Source organism: Botryllus schlosseri, chromosome 13, assembly GCF_051294905.1.
Source record: "Botryllus schlosseri isolate E-star chromosome 13, Bs_hap1, whole genome shotgun sequence".
Taxonomy (NCBI): Eukaryota; Metazoa; Chordata; class Ascidiacea; order Stolidobranchia; family Styelidae; genus Botryllus; species Botryllus schlosseri.
Window position 1 is genome coordinate 6,073,190 of NC_137248.1, and position 25,123 is coordinate 6,098,312.

Consider the following 25,123-nt stretch of genomic DNA (forward strand, 5'->3'; position numbering starts at 1 on the left):
CGGTGGAAATGATTTCCTCGTGGACAGTTGAAATCGACTTTTCTAGTCTGGATGATTCAGGGCTATACACATAAGATTATCTTCTTGTTTATATTAAATGCGCGGCCTTATAATGCAGACAACGAGAGAGGGACGTCAGTCGGCCGCGGGGAATCCGTCGATAACGGGTACGAGAGAGCTATGTCTTGATAGAATGCTTATGCTTACATTGCTTACCTTAGTTCCTTATCGCTACGGGGTATAATCCGGACGCCGAAAACTGTAATGTGAACTGTCCTGCTATTCTTAGTTTGAGAACTGCCCGCCTATGCCGTGATAGTGTTGGCCAAATTTGAGGATAGATATATTGGATATTTAGCATTAGCAGCTTGTATCTTTCGCAGTGTAAAGGTATGGATTACCCCGTACAATTACTCATTCTACTAAGTAATCGTCGGGTTAAGGGACGCATACAAATGGTTTTCCTGATGCCATCCTAGACAGGAATTATGATACGAAAGGAGTTCCGATGTCCGAACGAGGTGTAATTGAGTAAATTTCGAACCGGAGCTTGACCGTGCCGAAAATAGGAAGAGCAATTTGCAGCCGTAATTATTTTAATTACCTTCGAGTCAATAACGAATTTCTCCCCAAATCAAAGTGCTCGACTAACTAATTAGTAGGCTTCCGCTGGCCTTCACTAAGTACCTGAAACGACAGTGGGTGATTTGCCTAATTTCGAGATCTTTAATAATAATAATGCAATGTTCGTGCGACTTCGGACCAGGTGTTTTGCGTTGGCTGTATTACAATTAATGCTGTTCACCGTCTCCGCCTTGTTGAGGATATGCGTTTGAATATTGAACTCCCTGAATCGTAGTTTATCAAACAAATGCCACCTTTCAAAGATAAGATATATACGGCGTTATACGAGAGCATCTGTCATACGCTTGTCGTGTTTACGGGACATGTACCGTAGCTTGTTAACCCGTCGCATTGAGTTATTGCGTAGACCGCTCAGGTGAGCTTGTCTAGGGCAGGGTTCGCATTCGAAATGGTACATTTTTTCGTCTCATAGCGCCGTATATATAATGCGGGAATGAATTTGCTGGCGTCTTTCACGGATGCATAAGGGTTGGTGCAATAAAGCTGTTGATTTTAACAGTTTTAACAATAATGTCAAGTTCTCGCCTGCCCGCAATGCTGGTCAGCTTTTTATATCTTGCAACAACAACATCTTTAGCCAACACCGTCTCTAAAGTCGAAGGTAAGCGAACCTTTATATCACGCTACATGGCATCGGTGGTTCCGATACTCTTCTTCGGTATTCGGCGACAATTTTGCGACGGAACGACTTTCAGCACTGCGGTTCATGAATATGTCTGTGTAAATTTACTTAGAGGTTACACATATATGCGCTATGCTTGCATTGTGCCACTTATTGTTTTAAAACCTAGTGAATTTCGTGACAAGTTTGAATGATGACTGAGACGATATGAATACAGCGCTGGATTGTATTGTAAAGTTGAATCAATTCCCTGGGAGTGGCTGTAAGAAGTGTTGTTTGACTCCGTGAGGTTTCTTCGATATGAATCGCGAAGCTTAGTTTATCTCGATTACATAAACTAGAATACCCGCCAGCATAAACCCTAACGATAACTGAATGCACACGTCATGCATGCGGTGAGTTATGCGTTCCAGATTCTTAAGAACGATCAACTCCAAGAACAGAGGCTTCATTGTGCGGCTGGCTTAGGTCCAGAAACATGATACACACACCTCTCGTTGAACTATGGCGCTATTGATTAGATGAGAAATAAAGATACAAAGAACTTCACACCGTGTCGTGCCCTGTGACCCAGACGTGTGATGTAATTTACGATAAATATCCAGCGTATGAAGTTTTGGTGGAGCAATTTCAACTTTCATATGCTGTATAGTCGTAAAGATAGCAATCCACCTTGTATACATGCAAGTTCGATTTGAAGAATTGCGATTTTTCTTGTGGCTACGGTTTATATTGGGAGTTGTTGGCTGCGCGGCTATGTCAGTTATATTTTTTTAATAACCGAGTACTCACCATGCATTTTTCATCATTTTCATACAGATCAGAAAATAATATGGTTGCAAATGATTGAATAAGTCGTGATCTGTATTCTGTGCGTTCTTGACGATTGTTGCCAACGTATGCTTCTACACGTGCAATTGTGCATTTCGGAATTGCCCACACACTGAAGCTTATTAATTTCCAAGTAGTACTTCAGAAATGAAACGGGGATTCTACTTTTCACAAACTCCGACGTTATTTAACACAATCTAAAATTAATTTCATGTTCATTCTAATAATTTCCCATTTTGTGTAGCCTTGAACGAACAACCAGACTGGAATGTAGACCGACTTACATTCAACTTACACACCAAGGACGCGAAAAACGTCGTCATAGACATAGCACAACGGGCCGTATACGTGGGCGCCTTGAATTATTTATACGCATTGGAATTGGACAATGTTGAAGTCGTCAGAAGCCAAGTAAGTTGAACTGACTGTTTGCACAGTTTTCTGGTACGGAATATAGCGGCAATCCTGAACCCAAGCTGACAAATAGTTACTTGGAAGTTGCAAAACATTTCAGTGACGAGGGTGATATTGATATCGCGGCGGAACTAAAACTAATTGATGATGACAATGATAAAGATATTGAAGTTCGCGCACAAACAAAACAGCGAATATGTTTCGAAAAAGAAAGATCGATGATAAATTTTGCATGCAAAACTTCTATGAAGAGCTAGAACAACTTTATAGTGTCCTAGTGTTTGGCATTTCTCTCTGATTGTGAAGTTTTCTCATATCAAACTATTGAAAAAAAAACGAATTTCTCTAGTTGGTGTATACTTATTTCGTTCATCATACGCAAACAAAAGGATATAAACGCGAAATCTGCGTCATAACTGCGTCAATCTGTATTCAACTGCAAGTTCAAGTTTGTAATCATCATTTTAATCGGTTACCAACGAAAGTATACTAGTTGTGATATAAACACGCCGTGACTTATGGAACAGTTTGTGCAATTTACGGATGGCAGCGGTTTGGCCGTGACCCACTCCATATTCTCCGACCTCTGCGGCATTCGTGTCGCCGGTAATTTGAAATCGTGACTCGGCTGAGCACTGCGAGTCAAATATAGCACCGAAAATTCCTATTGTGTACATTTTATTGCGACTTACGGCGTGCTAACCAGGTCATTAGAGGATATTTCCGATTTAGGTCGCATTGTTCCCTGAAAAATTGGCCGTCTTCAAATAAAGTTCGTGAATGGGATTAGTCTTGGGTTTGATTGAGATCAGAAATGAAATTTACCTTGATTTGGAGCGCAATTATTATAAACACGAGCATGAATAACCAGTTTCGTCCGAATGCAACCGCCCGTATCTGCAGTCTACATCTTGTAGCGTTGCTCAATTTACGTTCATGTCTAATGCCTATACTTTGCGATCGCATTCGTTCAAATATTGATCAATTGACGCCGTTATTTATTTGCGAAGAGTGCATATACCAGCCGTAATTTTCGGAAAATCTTATAGTAAGCTTACTAACAGTCGCGCATCCATCCACACCATGGCACGGTTCACAAATACTGCCCGAAAATTTTGTCACCCGGTGATAAACTGATGCTTTGATTTCGTAACAAGCTTACGGGATTATCGACATTCATCCTGTTGCGTCATTGCAACTCAAAAAAATCTTTTCGCAAGGTGACTAAATTCGAAGGCATACCGGTACTCAATGAAATAAGCACGTCTTTACTGGCGACAAAAGATACCCGCGTATTAACGCGTTTTCAATCCGACTGCTTGTGCGGTAATCATGGCGTGCCACGGTAAATTGCTGCGTTCGAAAGCGCATGGCTGTAAAACTATTCAGCGAAATAAATTGGAAACGAAACCAATGTATTCGCGATTTATTCGTAATCCGATGATATATTCGAAATCGATTTGGCTATCACGAGTTTCAATTTCCATGTGTTGCCTGAAGATGAAGTACTTCGCGCTTTGCCACGGTAATGCGAGAGCATTTGCTAATAATTGAACTGGAATGGTACGCAATTGTGCTTAATTTGAAGATCGTAACTTAATCCCATCTTAGATGGTTATGGAAACATATAATGTGCGTGAGAGTGTAATGCAATACTCGGTGGTATGGTGACGCCACGATGCCTCTCTACCGGACCGGAACAAACGTCGCTCATCAGAATGGCGCGTGCAACATCGCAACATTGAATAAATTACTGTCATCACTTTTTAATGGCTTCTGATATGAAGTGTATATTACATAGACCGTTACTTACGGCAGTCAGCAATGCTTTCAATATGTCGGTAGCACATTTAGTAGTTGAGAAAACCGTATTCATGTTCGATTTAAACCTATTGCTACAAGTAATAAAACAACGGGAGTGGCAATTTTTTTCACTGTTTGAGCACACCACAAACGCAATCTTAACGCTTGTCAACTGAATAGGATGTGGCATTGTTTGGATACTCGTAGATTTGATATAATACGACGATGAAAAATGACCAGAGTATCGTGAGATGTCAAATCACACTGTGAAACATAATAAATGTATCGGGTACCATGTATATTGAGTGGGTATTCTCAATAATAATCGGACTTTGCGAGAACGCTGACACATCCAAACCAGACAATCTATCGTACAGCGTCACTTTGGAGTGTTTGATCCCTGGTGATTTGCGGATGTGGACATTAGACATGAATTCCAAGGTTTTTATGAACCGCCCGTGTGGATGAGAAGTCATATTATCATAGTAATATCATGGCATCGCGATTCTCCTGAGTAATTATGCAAACATCGATCGCAGAACTTGGAACAAGCCGTAAAATTACCGATGTCCATTCACGCTACAGGCATTCCCACGTGACTGAATTATATAGTTATATAACGGCTTAAAGGGATAACATATTCCTAAATTATTTTAGATTACAACAATAGAAATGTCAACGCTTGTGAGTGATGAAATTCATACCTTCCGTTGGAAACTGGAAGTTATGTGACATTTGATTAACGTCAAGAATCTTCATCGTAATCATCACCACCTTCATTAATAGCACTCTATAGTCCCAGGAGGTTTTATTTACTAGTAACAGTGTTGACATCCGACATATGCACGTCATTTGCCAAAGAAACTCAAGGAAAGTCATGCCTATATGTCATTTTGGACAATCGTTGTAAACAAAACGTCTAACTTCCAAGGCATAACCCCCAGGATATTTGCACTTCATACGATCTTCACCATTGTACGCATCATGCATACATGAATCCAAATAATAGTGTTATGTTTTTAGATGGAATGGCGTCCAGATCCTAAGCGACACGACCTTTGCGTTGCTTTCGAGCCAAACCCGGTAGGTATATATAACATTTTCGCCCTAATCAGTTAGTCTGACCGCAGCACATCGTTACAGGAACTCTGCACGAATGTCATACATATATTGCACTCCGTCAATGATACTCACCTTTACGCGTGTGGGACAAACGCCCGGCAACCACGCTGCATATACGTCAACAAGAAGGTGAATTATGACGGCAGTATCTTATCATAGAACGGACTTCTGACCCGCATATCTACATGGTTTCGAAATACAATGGGGTGGAAAATTTCTGTAACTATTTAAAGGCGGTTTGTCATAGCAGCGAATAAGGTCAGATTAAGCGACCGGTGCCGCTGATTTTTCAAATCAAACGCATTTTATGAGATTATTGATGTATCATTAACGGTAGTTCACTTGCAACAATACCGGCATTCGTGCTACATATATACTTGCGTACTGTTCTACTTAGACGGTGATTTACTGCTGGCGCCAGATATATATTAGAATCATTGGGATGTACACCATACACATCTACCTTTACATTACCGGTATAGTATTAACGTGTTTGAAACCCGTCAGTCGTCGTTTAGCAAAAGGAATCGAATAAATAATTTGCGACCACACAATGCCACTATACGTGCGTCATATGGGTATCAGTGTCATATCGCGACAGTGGTTGACTCTGTCGGGTTCGTATCTCCTCAAGGCCAGCCAGTTTGCTCCGTCCAAGTTTACTTAGAGCTTAGACGATAGTGCATGACTAACGGTCTGCGTGGATCAAGTATTCGCCGGCAATGAAATCAGAGAAACGTTCCTTATTCGATGCTTTATTCGTCTGGTTAATTTCCTCGACGTGCCCAACCGGCTTTTACGCGCGCGGAGTTACTCACAATACGCCCCAAATGTGTCATAAGTCGGATATTTGTCTTTGATGTATTGTTCATAGTTGCACCTTAATCTGGCAAATACAATGTATCATTCTGGAATCGTGTGGATGAATTTAGAATTTTTCTTGTGCTACGATCACGATCCTTACGCGAAGGCGACATCGTATCGCTGTCAACCATTCAGCGTTATACATTCTATTTTGACAGACTTTCACGCAAGAAGGATCAGATATAAGGGGTGAATCAAAATCTCCCGGAGACCCTTTTTCGAAAACTGTATCGACAATGACAGGTATGTCCACACTGGCGCTGGCACGCAATACCTTCAACTGTATTCTTTCCAATGTTCTACTATCTGGTGAGGTGACGATTACCCCTGACGAATGTCAGACAAAAATATTCTTATCTTGGCCGGATGAAAATAATCATACCTTATGCAACCGCTATCATTTCTATTATGTAATGTTTCCCAGCTTTGCATGCTCAAAACTTGTTCAATAATTCGTGTTACATTTCCCAAGTATGTGTCACTCGACGAAATGCATTCAAATCTCAAAGTCAGGTAGAATGTTACCCGACACGCAATGTATCGAATGACACATAATAAGCATTTTTGTCGCATTGTCCGAATTTCAATATCCGCCACCGCACTCGAGTTGTATCATCTTTGTACTTAGTCTTTCTACGGCCCAGTTTTTTACAGGGAATAACAGTTTCAAGTACCTGATCATGATCATATAGTGAGATAGGCAATATATCTATCGCGTTTATTTGAATTCTTCTTGAATTACACTTCTCTTGCCCTGTGTATGAGCCGTGTTCGATAAGAGTTACAGTTCTATTGTTAACGTGTGACAGATCTATCTTTTCGGAATATTTGGCTAATACCGTGTTGTCGGATATAAATTGATCTAGCTATCAGATTTTAAATTTGGATTAGTCTGCCACATCTTTACTCTCGCCGCTGTGAAGACACCCAGGGGCATTAAAAACGCACCGAAATTTTGTTTTTTCGTCACAACGAGGTGATTGTAATTCAACTATTTTCATGTCTCATTCATGGTTAGCTGTTTTGTGCCGCCTTTACCAAATTGTAACCGACAATAACCTCGGAATCTTCAAGTCATCGTTTTTTTTTATGGACACTGCACAGATGCTAGATAAGATTGCTATTATTGTGCTTGTACTTGTTGTAGTTACTAAGAGATGCATTCCATCCGCAATTACCCAGTCTTAGTCGGGAATTTGCGCTTTGATGGAGTTTTATTTAGGCTTGGCCTAACGCGCTACGCTATTCACAGCACGTGACATCAAACGAACGTAAACTTTTCTTAACCGTTGCACGCGCCTGCATTGAGTCAAGTAGATTACCTACTGATGAGCTGACTTATCTGCATGAATCCTAACGCCCTTTCGCAAAGTTCAATCCACTTTAGGCGTATTATTGCACCACTTCCGATGACATGTTGTGTCTTGTATAGCATCCTACGGCAGTCACGGTATGATTACACTGAGTAAGGAAGCATCTCCTGTGACAGACTCCTTGACTGCTTTGTTTCTGCATATCCGTGTACTCTTGCTTCAAATATTTATGCAGTATTTACTGAGACTGGTTTTAACTTGAAAGCATTGGTCGATTTCTCATTCTGTATCCAGGGCGTGCGCATAGTGTGTAGTCATTTTACGCGTGACTGACTGGCCACGTTTTGTGATGACATAATCGGGCCGGTAGTGCGGGGCATGGACCGGAGCCGGATCGGATATCCGGCCGGATTTTTTCAATTTTGGTCGGGCCGGATCGGAGCCGGATCAGTATTTTTTCTGCTACGGCCGGAGCCGGATCGGAGCCGGATCAGTATATTCTTGATCCGGCCACAGCATGACTATAGTAACTTCCGACCACAGTGAGAAAATAACCGAGCCATATCTGTAAAATCACTGAGCCATGACCAAAATTTATGCTAACTCATTCAATCGCAGCATTTATTATATGACTAAGCATTTATTACCTCCATCATCCTTGTTTCCACTGTATGTGGTCGATGCGGTCTCCTTAGCGTGCAGTGAGATGGCTGGTAATCCTAGTATTATAGGATCATCGAAAATAGCAAAAGCCTTGTATGAAGAAGGGAAAGCAAACGCGGTTGATGTGAAGGGAAATAAAAGTGAGGTGTGGAAGAGTTTTGCCTTGCCAACTGGCCCTGGCACCAGTGAAGTGAGGAGGGCGGTGACTACTCAGGATTTGTTCTCTGTCGGCATGGTGGTTTGACATTCAAGCATGAGAGAAAGAACAGTGGCACAACACATTAAGCCACTCATATCAAAACCAGATGCAGTGTGTCGAAAGTCATACCATCAGCGGGCCAACGTTCAATGTCATCCTTTCTGACAAAAAAAATCTGCTCCGCTTCCGACTAAGGCCGAGGTACAATTGCTCAAAGCAGCCACATCATTCATTGTAAAGGATTTGAGACCATTCCGATCTTCAGAGGATGATGGTTTTGTCGAACTTGCTCAAACATTTATGGATATAGGGTCCGTGTATGATCGAATGAATGCTGAAGAAATAATCCCATCCAGACATACCGTTAAAAGGGAAGTTCTAAGCCGTGCTGCACTGGAGAAGGAAAAAATTTCTATCATTGTGAAAGCGACTATTGGCGAATATGGGATGATTGAGCTCACCACGGATATGTGGGCTGATGTCAAAAGCAGACATTACATGTCACTGACAGCCCATTACATTCGCGAAGAAAAGTTGCACTCTGTAGCAATATCTGCAACAAAGTTTGAGGAGCAGAAATCAGGTGTAAATCTGCTAAATAAAATATAGGAATGTTGCACTGAGATTGGACTATCTAGCTCTATGCTAGACTTCTGTTATTTTGTAACAGATGACGCAAGCAATATAAGATCTGCACCGACAACACATCAGAGACTGACATGTGCTTGCCACATGTTGCCGACTGTCCTGCAGCACACGTTACAGCCCTCGATGTCCGTGCATAGTCACTGCCCTATAGTTCTGTCTGATACTGACATGATAGAAAAAGTTTCTGATACAATATCTCGTTGCAAGTCGTTGACCGCATATAGTCTACCTTGTCATTTTTAATTCGATACCAGCCTGTGAGTGTAGTTTTCATATCCCATACAAACCTGTGAGTTTTTGTTACCATGTAGCCTACCTTGTCTTTTTATATTCGATACCAGCCTGGGAGTGTTTATGTAGTGTTTGTGTAGTTTTCATATTCCATACAAAGCTGTGAGTTTCAATGCCATGTTTCTTTTTTTTGAATATAACCTGAACCCATTGCCTACTACTGCATTTGTTGTTAACTGGAAATAGCTAGTCGTACATGAATATTATCGGAGTTTTTTGGATCGGATATCGCTCATTTCAAGTATCCGGCCTCGGAGTCGGAGTGGAGTCGGACCAGAGGATTGTGGAACAGGATCGGAGTCGGACCAAATAATTTGTCGATCCGCCCCGCACTACGGGCCGGTCACGTCTAAATATGTATTCAGTTCGCAGAATATAATCTTTGCACACGATCATATGCTATGCATTTGGAAGTGACTGTCCGGTCTATTGCCAACTAAATTTGCTGTTTTATTTGTCATGATTTCGTGATATTCAAGCAAAAATCCCGCATTTAAAGTCTAGCAAAATTTACTCATTGTGAACTTGGACACATGAGTTGCATATGTATTTTATTCAATCTCTTGTTACTTGTCTTCCAAGGTAGGCATACCAAATGTTCTTTTGCGATGTTATCTGTGATACCTGTTTAATTACTGGTTACGAGAAAGTTGTAACGCCAGCACCCACGGCTATAGATTTAGTTGTTTGTGACATGGCACAGCCCTGCATCACAAAAAAGGACAACAAAACTTGTATTCTTGAATTATGTGTGACACTGGAAAGCCCACGAAATTCCATGCGAATAATATGTATTGCTTTTGTGGGAGTTTAAAATATACGCCTAAAACCTTCCGTCCGGCTTTCGTATATATTACGTCTCCGTATCGCGTGCAATCAACCGCACAGTTATCAGTTTGGTTTACTGTTAATCTCCAGTCCGTTTTCCCACGCACTGTAAGTCCGGAGCGAGTCACTTAACACAGACTTCTAATAAAGCGACTTGAAGAATTAACAACGTTTGACGTATTAAAACAAAGCCAAGCAGCCTTCCCATGGTGATAATCCTTCTCAGAAATATATTCACAACTTCACACGCGTTGGGACTTCATTTTTCTTCCGTTTTCTGGAACCCATCTGTCATACATCAGACACACACAGCGCAAGACACCCATTGGATAGGAAACGAATGCTGTTCCCCCTAAATATTATAGCATTAATAAGATAACGTCGAACAGAAGAGATTACAAACTGTTGACATACCACACGCAGTAAACTTGAGGTATACGCGACGAAAAACAGTTTTATTTACACAGGAAGATTGATATCACATTTACATACTTAACACTTCGCTTTGTATCTTTGATTATGCCAACATCCGTAGGCGGCGTGAAGTCCACTCGAACGCAAAATCTCTGTGAACGCGTGAGTGAAGCTCAAGTGGCACTTGAGCAACACGCCTTTTGTGCAAGTGCGATTGCGGCAAAGTTCAAAAAACGTGCGGAAGATGGGATGTTGGCTTTTTTGTTCCAATTCATATTGAAGTGCAGTGAAGCGAATGGAATTGATTGCACTCAGTTTGAGACTTGAAAAATCACGACTGAATGTCCAGAATACACTTGTAAAAGTTTAACGTCTGGTGATATATATCATCGTATACGACTCACACGGCTATTGTATTCCAGCTAACTCAAAATCTATCGAAATCATTGGTAAACGTACACTCGTACAGCGGTGTTTTGCTTCGTAAATCTGGATTCTTTATATCTTCTAGTTAATGATAAATTAATAGGTAATCGAGATCAAATTAAATTTGTACTAATAGAGGTTAAACGTTCACGTATGTTATGTAAAGTTATTCCCGTATAAATTAAGCGTTTCATTCCCTATTGCCATAATATACAACAAATCACTCTGTTTTCTGGCGCATTATCATGTTTGCGAGATGCGAGCGCAGATACGCGAAATTTCAATTGCAATTAATTGTTATCGGCGCGCGGTCAAGCTCATAAATATTGTTATGACTAAAACTGCTTGCATCCGTTTTATTTCATGACGGGGCTGTTTGAATTTTGCTAACTCCGTTGTTTTTAGGTGGATCTTTGTTCACTGCTAACAATCCCAATTCTCGAAACAAGAACGGAATCATCCGGAAATCGCCCGCCGACCGTGCCGACGGCGCGCTGGCCACCGACGAATTTGACAACTTTCGTCTGAGCGGTACGTAAGCTCTACTGCGTTCCGTGCTCATGCACTCTTGTAGTTAAAACGATATTACAGTTGATTAGCAATAAAAGGTCGGTGATCAAAAGTTTTACCGCTCTTTTTCCGCCGGTGTGACGTAGTACATTATCGAAACGTTTATACTTCTTTAATTATGTGTAAGAGCGGGACGTTGAAGCTAAGTTAGGAAACCCATTACGCATAGGATTGGTTTCTGGTAAACCAAAATTGACTTGTCGATTACTTATTGAAAGTTACGCAATTTCGGATGCGATCGATGACTGTTAAGGAGAGGACTATTTTTTACCGATTATGTATCATGGTAACATATAATATAGGTATCTTATTTTCGAATCATTAAATATGATTTATGTATTACTATTATATAATTCTGTGGATCTAGTACCGAGCCTATGATGCTAATTCACAGTCATCATAGCACTCAATCGACACGAAACCAAGAATTGCTCCCAAAGCACCGTGAATGACTTAGTATATAGCCTGGCGTAGTGTATCAGCTGTTCACCTTATTCAATTTGTTGAAATCCATCCATCAAATATAGGCTCGTTTCGTATTTGCGAATGTCGTCCGATCTCTAAAATATTTAACTCCTACCACATCATACATTTGGTGCTGGAGCAGGACCGTTGGGGCAAATACTTTCATATATTATGATTCTGAAAGGATCGGTTTATTGCAGGTTTAATTGAGCAACACTTCTTCCATACGGATACGAGTAGAAAGTTGGCTAAATCAATGTTCGAAAATTGCTAATTTTAGAATTTTCGGTAATATTTGAAGAGCTTCTTGGAGGTACAGAACTTCAATATAAAATTAAATAGTATATTCATATTGAAATGAACCCGAATATTTTCGGCTGACACTCATCAGGGGTATATCAACGATACAATGTTCTTTCCAATTCTCTACTAGTTGCTGACGATTACCCCTGACGAGTGTCAGCCTAAAATATTCGGGTTCATTTCAATATGAATATACTATTTAATTTTCGGTAATTACAATTCCGTTTCACCCATCAGCCTTACCGATTATATTTTATTGGTTGCAACTAGCACACGAAACAGAGACATTGCATTGGCTGCGGATATCCCGCAATTCCTTTTTTTATAGTATGTTGTGTTCCAGGAATATTTGGCGAAATCTCTTTTGTGTTTAGGTATGCCAAATTTATTCACGTTTGTAGTTGTTGTGAAAAACACGGCGCAGATTGAAAGCAAACGGTTGTTTCGAAAGCACACAAACATATAAAAACACGAGAAGGCCGATTATCAAATAAGCTATTACATTCCAGCGCGGAGCTTATTCAGTCGGTTAAAGAGAAGGTATTTCTCCTTCAAGATCGATGTGTAGTGCGTTAACCTTGCCTCACGATTTGCCAAACATCTCTCGCTATCAATATGGAAATAGCGACTTTTCTGATGGAAGTGATGCGCACATATACTGTGGGCACACTTTTGTAACATATACGTTGATATAAACTAATACTCCTAAACAGGAAATCATATACCGGTATACCAGAACCAATCTGCTTCATTTTTACAGATATACTATCACACGATTCGTGGAATGTTGAAGCCTGATATAACCTCTGTGTTCCTAACTTTTAGATAACATTTCAGGGCAAAATACTTTTATTTCCTTATTAGCATTCCTCAGTAAAAAGTCATCCCTCGTTAGGCATCGCGACCCGAATTTATCATATTTTGACGACGAACAAAACTCGCTTTCAATACCCGCCATTCATAGATGTGTGTCATGTATTTAGACGCCAGATTCGTGAGCATGTTTACGGTTCCTGGACTGGATTCCGATCAGGAAAAGATCGTCGTGCTGTTCAAGGAAAACGCCGAGGAAATTCCTCTGGAAATTCTCACTCAAGATAGCGACTACTCAGTCAACCTGGTGTACTCAAGAATGGCCACTTTATGCGCGGTATGTCCCTACATATAGAACTTGTAGGCGTCGTTTCTATAGTTATATCGTCCCGATTTAATCTTTCGGGCTATATTCCGGAAGAGTAGTAGACCTGTAAAATTGGTATGAGAAGCTGTTTAATCGGATTACGCCGAAGTGATATATTTACATCACAAGGACTGATCTCTAGAGCGCATCAATCTCTGATCTGCAGTACACTCACGCCTCGTATATACTTACGTCTACAGAACGACCGCGGCGGCTTGACATGGCTTTCTCAAAACAGGCAACTAGCCACCTTCTCCAAAATGCGGATCGCATGTCCGGTTTCGATTCAGCATCCCGGCAAGTCTCGGGCAATGTCGTTTTTTTACGACGAGATCGGTGAGATTTTACGCCTGTTACCGGGAACAACTGCGATTGCAATGCGTGCTGTGCTTTTTAGAGAGCAGCTATGTGATTCCCAACCCAGAGCAGCCTGATAACCCGACCGTGTACGCAATTTTCGGCACTCCAAAGTAAGATTCTTTCGCTGGATGCACGGAGTTGATTTCAATGTATTGGACAACTCAGCTGTTTCGAATTAGATTAGAATGTATAGCTACTCATTTTCTATACTCGTTGCGCACTAGTTAATTATCAAAGTCGATTTGCCAGCAAGCAACGGACGCGATGACACATTTATGCATTGTTCCATCACAGGGGAGCGTATCACGCGACAGCTACTTGCGTTTACTCCATGCGAGACATCAGACAGCACATGGACACGTACAAATATTGGAACAAGCCTAGCACGAACCAGGATTCCGCTTCGCCTTTGTTTTCGTGGTACTCAGATCCCGATTATCCCGCTCCCGGGTCCTGTGAGGGAGACACCAGCCAGTTTTCGAAACAGAGGTATATATCTTGACAAGGCTTTATACAGAACTTACATAGGTACGACAAAACAATGGTTTTTAATTTCGTATTGATTTCACGTCTACAGAGCTATCTACGGCAACGAGCATCCGCTGAAATTCGGGATGATCAAACCCAAAGACGGATTCGCGATTTATCAAGATTCCGGCGTCGCGTATTCTTACATCATAGTCGACCGCATTAGGAGAAAGGAAATCTTCTCTGGGCCTTCAAGTGAAGTCTTCGAAAAGGACTACGATGTCGTGCATTATATCACAGGTGATTATCGTAGTGAGAGGTGCTACGCACCAATTTTTGGTACAGTAAAGTAGAATTTTGACACCTGCGAGGTGAACATAAAGATTCCTGACGTAGGTCTTCGCAGATTTAAATATCTTTTATGTGTGTGACGTAGCTGAGTCAACAGTAATTGGCACTATACTTCTCGACAGGCAGCATCATTTTTAATGCCAACACGGGCTTTGTGCCCGGGAATCTGGCGCGCCGCAAATCTGTCCGCGCAATCACGATATCTTGTTTTTTGTTCGCCCAAAATATGGAGTTAATAACCATGTTGTATTGGTTGGGATTGTAGATATGAATTCCCGCTGATGTCAGGTGCATCGCATTCCTGACCCTAAACGCAAGTTCGCCATTACCACGAGCTATCAGTCACCCGCAGATAAAACTAGGTGACGCCGGCTTCACGCTGCTCGACCCACAATAGGTTTAAAATGACATTGGCTCAAGTGGAATCTAGAGATGAAAAATGTCTTTCAATACGTTACGAGATGACGTTGGTACGAATTATTTATTTTGTGTAGCCGCAAATGTCCTGTATATGAGTTAGAAGGTTGCCTCGGTAGGATAGCGGTGATAGGAGATATTCTGGTGATTTGGTCGGTCTTATATAAATGACACGCATATATCCATTCCCTTTGATTTATTGACCTACATGAAACCTAAATATAGTTTATATTACCGGATTGGTCACAATCGAGCTTATTGCTATTCGTATACTGATTTATCTGTCGCAGAATTCATGCTGCTGGTAAACTCGCCCGATTTCTTTCCCCAATTTTTCCGAAATGCTCCCGGTATGGTGTTGTGATATTCTGCATTAATCACTAACGGGAAAAGAGCAACAATAGCTTGCTGGTAGGTTACATGGCGCGTCATGCATTGATACATAATACGTATCTAAACAAACTTATGAATAACGTAAATGGGATTGAATTTAGCGGTTAGAGAAAAATCCAGTTATACTATCTGTTTATCATGCGCCGCAGGGGCTGCGATAACATTAAAAAATCCGGTGGGTTTAGAAATTCTTGTGAATCTTCCTGTACTTCCAACAATGCTGTTGCCTTTACTGTTGGCTGTTAAATGTTAAGTGTATGCAACACGCGCTAATACGGTTCTAAGTGCAATCGTGATATAGCGTCAAATTCCTATGGATACGTTTTCATCTTATTTGATTTCTATTTTCCTCGAACGATGGATATCCACTTGCATGGTCCACCATAATATGACGACAATGGACTTATCAATTTGCGCACGCGAAGTTTGGCGTATCGCCTGCGTTTCGCGTGCAGACTTAATGGTATGCGAAATCCAATACGTAAAATGTATTGTATTCTAGAAACAATCGCCGGCTATTTACGTTTGTCAGTTTTGAATTAATGACATTGCGGCTTATGCGTTCGATAAACATGCAAATCTGCCTTCACTTTCTATTCCAATTCGTGACTTGTGCAATGCGGCTTTTTGGATGCAGTACCAGCGCACCACGACTCAATCTGAGTGGTTATCCGCGCGAACACAGCAAGCACTATACACTTTACCGTCAGGTGGTGGCTAATTGTGTCAACTTCGGATCAGCAGCTGTGTGAATGTAATGCATCCATCTGCGGTATGCCCAACTCAACTTACCATCAATTATCAATCGAACATTGAGACTAGACTGCCGATGCTCGCGGAACATATCCTGCATAACTACCGCGAGATACAATCACATCATAAACCACACTTTCAACAAACAAATGTATCACTTGCTTGCCGCTGGCAAGTTCATGCATAATCACGTGCGGATGCCTATTCTTGTCACGCCATTTTACGGCCTACGCGTGACTACATTATTACCGCAGCACCACGTGTATAATGACAGACAATATGCTTGCATCTCAGTGGCGACATAGCGTCGTGGTATGATCCACACTCCACAGCTACAACACCAATGGGTTGTTGAAGGTTTATCTAGGCTCTTTCTCACCACGTGATCCGTGTCGTATAAAAGCCTAGAAGTGGGCCGAGCAAGTCTGTAAATACGGAATCAAAAATACAGAATATCGGCCTGCTGGTGTAGAATGACCATTGACCAATGTATAGTCGAAACACCGCGAATATCAAACAAAAAAACATACTTGCGTCTCTGTGGTGCAACGTAAAGCTTAATTGTTGGTCTATTTGTGCACAGCGAGTATATCAATTTACATACGTCCTTGACTGGCAATGATTACCAAGCATTAGGCGTGACACTGCATATCTAAATTATCCTAATCCTCTCACGGTTTTATTTCAGATGTCGGTCTTATTAAGAGGATTGTGTTTTCGGTGGAAAATCGGTCGTTACATTGGGAGATACCGCAGCGACAGCTTTACAACGTATGTGGCTACATTTTTAATTCGTGTGTCCTTACACTGGCATGCACTCACAATTATTTAAATCTGTCTAGGAATCTGACACAAAGCACAAGATCTTGACGGTGAAGAAAGGCGATAATGGGTTTATCTACTTTGGAACAAGCTCGTCTGTTGAGCAAATCAAAATCGCCGGGTGCGAGCAATATATGACGTGTGGAGAATGCAAACTCGCTAACGACCCGTACTGCGAGTGGGACGATCTTGACATTGCATGCAAAGAAGTGGACTTCACGTGAGCTTCTACTTTTTATGTATATAGATGAGATATGTTTTTATAGATAACTTCGACCAGTAAAGTATAATCTTCATCATCAAATATCGTGTGAGAAAAAGCGCGAAATACCGTACAAAGCGCTACTGTTTGATATATAATACTCAGTAGAGCAATATCGAGTTTATCAGATGAATTTCGCCACGCGATAGTACCAATAAATATACAACAAAATAACTTTCATTTTAACTGAGATCAAAAATACCATCAATTTTGCTGATCTCATCTTTGAATTTTGATGGGAAATAACTTCTATTAGCGTGATGCATGCGTGATTACACGCATTGTTTGTTAATGCGTATTGATTACCTATAGTTATAGGTGATTATTGGTCATACGAAAATAGTTTCTTACTGCTACGCGACTCGGCGAGCTTGAATGCAAATACGGCGGGAACTGCTACTAATGCAGTTAGTATACTATATTGTCGTCACAGTGCACAGTCACTTGACGTCACACCGTGCAGGGTGTAGCAATTTTAGGTCAATTGATGTAGTATATGCGGTTTCGTAGTTGTCACACTGCGAACATAAGTGCCAGTGTGCGCGACCGCAATGAAACTCGCATACATTCATGACCGCAAACGAAGGTCGCTTCATTCCCTATGATGAAACGAACCTCCTTTAGCTGTACCACATACTCGAAAATTCGTGACAGATATCGGCCGCCACGGTTGGGTTGTGAAGTTTTCAAAACATATTTTTAGATTTGCAAAGAAAGATCCGCACAAATTCTTGGGAAAGGGGAATGATACCGGGTGCAGTGTTTCCGACTCGCGAAACGACCACAAGAAACAATCGCCAGGTGCGTCAAAACAAAATTATAGTAAACACATCCCGATGCTTAATAGAATGATATGATATATGTGGTATATGATATATACGGTATATATGATATGTATGTTGTACAATATATATATGATTGAATTATTTCGAAATACCTCTCGGATGTTCTAATAAATCCAACATACTGCCCATATATAATATTGTGTGCTTATCATATAGGATACGTGTTAAGTTAAAAGCACTGTAATAAACAACTTTCTAAGGCGCTGGCTTCAACCTTTGCCAGTTCATACTGACCGGTTCACGCGAGCAGCGTTTGAAGTCACGTCGCACATTCAGGGTTTCTTTTACGCATAATCAGATAACAATGTAATTTTGTTCCAATTGTTACATAACTATCTGCGATGCGATGGAGTCATAATACAGTATGGGTGTTACTCAGAGGCGAAAAAAAACGTGTTTTTGTATTCGAAACCCAATTTCCACACGAATGCATTTCCGTATGTGCTTCTAATAGTGCACTGCATACTATATTACGATATCTCCAAGTCGGGGAAATAGATTAACTTATTTTCCATACTCCTGTGTCGCGACCTCGCGAACTTGAAGCTTGACACCTTGACAGCGCGCGACCCCAGTGTGGCTAAGTGTGGCAACGTCATTCTCCATATAATATGACGTCATTATAGTCGTTTGATCGTCCGATGAGCCGATGTTGGTATAGCGGTAGAATGATGAATTATATCACCCGTCGCAATTTTCGTATCAGGTACGAAGATGAGAAATTTGATACCCAACGTTGCAACGCGCCAGTAAGCTGTTTACGATGTACTTTAGAGTTTAGACCACACGCGATCAAGCACGTTACTCCAAAAATAATAGCCCCAAGTGTTGCGAGGGTAATTGAAACGGTTCCGATGGGCTATAACGAGGCTGGAATAGAAGTATTCTGCCCCTTCGAAAAATAATCAAAGTGTATTATATCATCAAATGAATTCGATATACTAGGGTCAAGGTTCTCTTCTGCACACACACATGTATACTATAGATATTCCAGGAAAATTTAATTAGCACACATTATTTACTTTCGTATCTTAGCGATCGTGTTTATTAGCGAATACACGGAACGTCATCAATGCGTGACCGTCTGAAATGTTTTCTATATTAAACGTCAACTCAAGCTGAGCAATGAGCATGAATGAGCCTCCTTATTTACCACATATATCTTGGAGATGGATTGTCACGCAGATTAAAACTCGCAAGGGATGTAGTTACGAAAAGAGAAAAGTGTTGGAAATGAACGTGTTCAATTAACTTACATGTTGCACCATCCAGATATTGCGCATTGGTATCGCGTCCTAATTACCTACTTGTAGATAATGATTGCAGCATGCTTTGTCATTATCCTCAAATGCAGCACTGAAGCTCATATTCAGCGCCAACTAACCGTGATAATAATCCATCTCCGTGTTTAATTAATTTGACATCGCAGCGTTGTGAAGTTCTACTCTGTCTGCATGTTACACATTGGCAACCGTGTATGTCTCGTGTATCAGCAATATATTTCCATTTTAGATGACATCGTTGTCGATCCGAAGGAACTGATGCTGAAGAATGAAGTGTTAACCAACCAAACCAGAGAGCTCAATCGTACCATTGCCAGATTGGAGAGGGAAAAGCTTGAACTCCAAACCGACCTGACGCGCAACATGAACGAATTGTATAACCAGTACAACAATTACACTCAACTGTCCACCCTGCTGTTGCAATACGACGAAAGGCAGAAAATTGTGGTCCAGCTGTATCGGGACACCATGTACTCGCTGCACATATGTCAACAAGAACAACTTACAAGGTAGGTTGGCTTCTTTTGTGAATCGCATAGCGGGCATGCTGGCTAAAATTGTAGACATGGGTGTTCTGTTCTAATGCTAGGCCTGGCAATGTGGATTTATACCTCTGTTAAGTGTTATTACTCCCGTAACAGTTTCATAGTATACACTGTGTCAGCTTCCGGTCAAATTACCATAGGGGGAATAAGTCTCAATCGTTACGTTTTATAAGTCGGAACCTATGCGATATCAAATGCCCCGTATGAATGATGAGATATCGCTATAGAGATTCCCTTAAACTTTGGTCCTAATTGCCGAACTCGGTGCCAAGTACAAATGTCTTAATTACACGGCATTTTCGGGTGCAACTGTCAATTTTTTCACTCAGGTTGTTAACTCGTGACGCTGATCACTGGCATATGATGCCGACGATTCTGCAAATTATGACTGGTGGAATGGAAAAAAATCACGATTTTTTTTGCATCCTAATATGCAACTCTAGAAGATAATATGTATGTATGGCTGTGTACAGCTGTGCATACTGCATAACCAACCAGACATATTACGCATGTAGTGTAGATAGATACAGTATGGAAAATGAAGTGATTAGTTTTTGGATATCTTGACTTTAATGTGTTTAGTATCTTGTAAGAGTGTGTTCATTTTGTGAACTCTATACTGCCATTTTGCCGCATCATTTATAGCCCCGATGGCAGTTCATGCGTCTTCCGATTTGAGAATTGATAGGGAGCATAAACAATATATCGCTCCGAGCAATCGGGATATATTCGACGATTACAATGTCACATTGCATGAATAATGGCATATAATTGACAGGCTCTCTTCGATGTAGAGATGAGAAGTTGATAAACCCACTTCCCGCACTTAAGGTGTAACATGTTATCCTTAGAGCAAAACGTGCATATTTTGTAAACTAACCTAAATAGAATAGCGTAACTGCAGATACCAAATACGCGACTTCGACTCACCCAATGGCGGTACCTGTTCTTGAAATGTGATATAGCATATACGAATGCAGTATTGCAGAGACAGCCCCTCCGCGTTGAGTTAAGCAGCGGACTTTCACGCCTAGTCAATCATATTAACCGTAGTTACGACAATTTGTCACGATTTACAGTGCTAACCACGTGCTTAAAATGCCAGTTTGGTGACATACCGATAATGTCGTTGGCATAAGGTGCGCAAGAATGTCAAAGACGATTAGGCGACCGCAACTATCACGTTCAAACATTGTTGTGGGGTAATATTTTCTCAAAAGTGAAGCATGGCTTTCTTTTAACGTTCGAATACGATTATACCGTGGAAACCGCAGTTTAATACAGCACGTCACGATAATTGATGGTCGCTTAAATGGTAACATTGTATTATCGCCCACAAATTGAGTTTCATAGACGTACGCTGTGATTTATGCGTGTCGCGTAATAATTACACCCGCTTTGAACGCGTGTTCTTTATATTCCGACTGGTATTTCCACATCACCTCGATAATTCAATTGTCCGGGTACTTGACAAAATGTCAGTGGCACTGACCTGCCGTTTCGATAGCGACATATATACTTTCCTTACTAACGGGTGCTTTTAAAAACCTTGGTATTAGATTCCTTTTTTTTGCAGGAAAAGAGCCGAAAGGAATGCCATCATAGAATTGAAGGCCTACAAAAACGCGTCTTCCAAATGCGAGACGGAAAGAAAAACGGCTGAATCGTCTGAATGCAAATGCAACAAAGTGATTGATAAGAGAGGGACTGGTACGTACAAAAGGCATAGTACGCTTTGAATGCTGGAAATTGTTTATACGATATCATTTGTATGAGTAAATTTTCGCGTTTAGCAGTGAATCTATATACGATACGCGTTGGTAAGATTTATGGAATAATGTAGGGTCTTTTTATTATCGTAAAAGCATGTCAAATTGTCCACTATCACTGATACTATCAGGTGCCTTATAAGCTTCAATTTTGCGCAGATACCCAAGTCAGAAACACCGCCCACTACGGCCAGGCTCCATCCAGCTACAACGTATTGACCGCTTGCAATGATAAAGTCGACAAACTCCACGTTCAAGTCTCCTATTTGAAGCAAGCCAGAGCCAACTTGACGAGACAAAGACACGCGTTACACTTGAACCTCGCAAGCTTAAAGAAGGAAAATGCGAAGTTATCGACCACACTGGAAGGTATATATATATATATATATACTGTATGTCAACTCCCTGGTAGTGTCCCCCGTTTTAATGTTCACTTAATTGAAAAAGTATAACGATTAATTTTAGTATATGACCACGAAGCGTTCGGTACACAGCCATCTCTTGAGATTATCACGAAGAGATAGCGTGTAGTAAAATAAGGCCTATTCGGTATATAAACATCAATTTCAAGGAACCACCACCATCCAAACGGCATCTCAGTGTTCGGAAATTGAAATATCGCATGTGCTGCCTTACAGACACGACACATATTTGATGGGCTGTCACCAGATTCTATTAGTTCACTAGTGGTGAATCTATCACTACCACTGACCGATATATGCTATCCTGTTCTCAGAGAGTAAGGGGTGTGACAGCGAGAACCAATGGAAACAGTACCTGCCCACAAACAAGCTCTTCCTCGTCACCCAAGAATCGAAAACGTATGCCGAAGCCGAGAGGGAATGTGAGGTGCTCGGTGGGTCAGTAGCTCTGCTGAAGGACGAGGGTGAAGCTAGGTGAGATACAAATTCTTTCGTAAACGCACTACTTTGTTATAAGAGAATTAAGTTCAGCTTGAAATTTAATCACTGTCGATGAAAATGTTTCGTGACTTTGTATTCCGTTTTCAGATTTGTATTCAATCTTACACACTCTCGGAATCAAAGGAAAAGGTACTGGGTTGGTCTACGAAAATTCCGCAATAGCGTCCAATGGGCGGACGGCAGCCATTTTGATCAAAGCGACACACCAAGATTTCCAACTGGCCAGGGGGGAAAGCTACGAAACAGGTACTATTGAGATAAAACCCATGGTATATCTAGATTCGTAGTTGTATTCGTAGGTTCCTATAATATCCGAAGATGGTCAGTCAGTAACGAAGTATTTCTACATTTTTCAAGTACTCAAGTAGTTTTAGCCTATTTGTACTATACTTACTCAACTGGTTATGTTTCTATAGACAACTTCTACTCGATAGTTTTGTCGGCAAAGCTACTTACTTTTTAAACGTGGGATTTATAACGTAGCAAGTAGTTTTGGAATATGGTTGCATCACTTTTATGATTGTTTATGATAACTTGGCGATATTGTCCCAATATCATGGTAATTGAATATATATTCAAAGATCGTACTTATTGATAGCATCGTGAGTCACCTTGCGGTTATGCGAGCGGCCTTTCCGATTAACTGCTAAACGTGTGCGACCCATCGACTGTAGATTGTACTTTATCTTGAATAGTAGAACTAACTAGTTTGACCACCTCTGATAATATCATTCCAGCAGTTTTAATTCGGACAACTGATATAACAGCAACCGGATTATGTGTCTAAATGGTTGCTTTTAAACAATCTAATATAGAATGCAAAACTTGACCGAATTAAATCTTTCATTGCAGCATCGAGTATTGCGTGGAAACACTGCATCACGTAATGAAATGGTCGCTGACGTCGTGTTCTAAACATAGGAGAGTAATATGCATGAAAGGTACGGAACCAGCATTATACATTCCTTCAAAGCACGAATCAACCTTGATATCCTTGTTATCAGATGACGACTCGGTGATCAGATAAAAGATTGGCAGCGAGTGGCTTTCTCCTTGAAAGCCTGTTTCTGTCATGATGATCATCATACTGCATAAGACGCAGAAGAACGCCAAGGAATGCTACGAGCGCTCGACACAACTCAGCATTCGCTACCAAAATCACCAGTCGTTCTTTCAAATCATGTTTGATACTATTCTTTTATGGCATAAAGTTTATTATATTCTTGCTATTAAATTGTTTCTTTTACTTGGAGAAAAATATTGTAGGTCGCCTCTGAATAAGAGATATTCGGAAGAAAACCATGTGTATTCGTCAGTGTTGAGATAAGATATGAGGAGCGGTAATCAGATCATTAAGTAGTCCACATAGCGCCATCCAGCTCGAATCAGAGACCACAGAGCAGTATTCTGATGAAAGTGGGGACCACCCACATTGGCCCAATGACCGACATTCGCCGAGCGAGATAGTGTAATGGTTGTGCGTCCGGCTTCTCGATCGGTAGGTCGTGGGTTCGATTCCCGACCGGGTCAGACCAAAGACTCGAAAACTGGTAACCGCGGCTATCCTGATGGGCGCTCAGCAATCACGGATAGCATGGAGGAGAAAAAAACCGGGGGTGCAGGCTAGATGATGACCTTACTATATAAAGGCCGTATCGCATATCCGTCGTCAAAGCATCTCGATAGTGCAGGCGAAAAAGAATACCATATCTCTCTCGGCTCAACTCGAAAACCGCAATTCATACGGAAGTGGGGATTACTAAATTGGTGAACGTGATGAACCGCACATGGTTCTAGTTCGCTTTATTAGTATTTTATCAATTCAGAACACCGCAAGAATGCGATAAGACAACAATATAGGGAGGAGTCCTTCAATCAGCTCTTTGCGACATCTTCCTATCTGTTAATTACACACATTTCGAATTGTCGGAGGTTTATTTGGGTTTCTCCTCCCATATGTCAACATCCATACGGCGACTCCACAAAAGTCCAGAAAAAGACCTGACGAACGGTACAAATACGAGAGTAGATAATGAAAGCGAGAGCAAGAGGACGTCAAAGAAAAAGTGAAGATAATGAACAATGTCACTTTTACACTGTGTCATGAGTCAATATCACAGCTTGAGCAGATGAAAATGCGTCCGTATTGAGATTTTCAGATCGACTTGAGACACGTTGTAGATTGCTAAGTATTACAATGTTGTGGTCCTTTTCACACTTTGGCTTTGGTTACCCCGTAGATTAGGTATCTCCACTTCCTTATCTGGGCTCCTCTTCCCCCGCCGATGCCGTTCTTACGGCGATAAAAAAGCCCAGAAAAATACCCGACGA

At 41.1% G+C, this 25,123-nt stretch overlaps 1 protein-coding gene across 1 annotated transcript; it reads left to right on the plus strand.

Moving 5' to 3' along the window:
- The first annotated feature begins 1,145 nt into the window (after positions 1 to 1,145).
- On the plus strand, positions 1,146 to 24,091 carry LOC145453657 (semaphorin-3E-like). Its single transcript, XM_080331629.1, has 21 exons — positions 1,146 to 1,246; positions 2,343 to 2,509; positions 5,339 to 5,398; positions 5,459 to 5,566; positions 6,460 to 6,544; positions 11,489 to 11,614; positions 13,405 to 13,571; positions 13,802 to 13,937; positions 13,999 to 14,071; positions 14,256 to 14,450; positions 14,539 to 14,729; positions 17,032 to 17,114; positions 17,186 to 17,385; positions 18,131 to 18,228; positions 19,785 to 20,064; positions 21,677 to 21,810; positions 22,029 to 22,238; positions 22,606 to 22,765; positions 22,880 to 23,038; positions 23,645 to 23,733; positions 23,797 to 24,091. The coding sequence occupies exons 1-21, from the start codon at positions 1,156 to 1,158 to the stop codon at positions 23,817 to 23,819; spliced, it is 2,835 nt and encodes a 944-aa protein (XP_080187755.1). The 5' UTR covers positions 1,146 to 1,155; the 3' UTR covers positions 23,820 to 24,091.
- The last annotated feature ends 1,032 nt before the right edge of the window (positions 24,092 to 25,123 follow it).

Coding starts and splice junctions, on each gene's coding strand:
- LOC145453657 (XM_080331629.1), top strand. CDS start 1,156: ATGTCAAGTTCTCGCCTGCCCGCAATGCTGGTCAGCTTTTTATATCTT. Junction 11,615..13,404: donor TGACAACTTTCGTCTGAGCG/GTACGTAAGCTC, acceptor TCATGTATTTAG/ACGCCAGATTCGTGAGCATG. Junction 23,039..23,644: donor GGGGGAAAGCTACGAAACAG/GTACTATTGAGA, acceptor CTTTCATTGCAG/CATCGAGTATTGCGTGGAAA.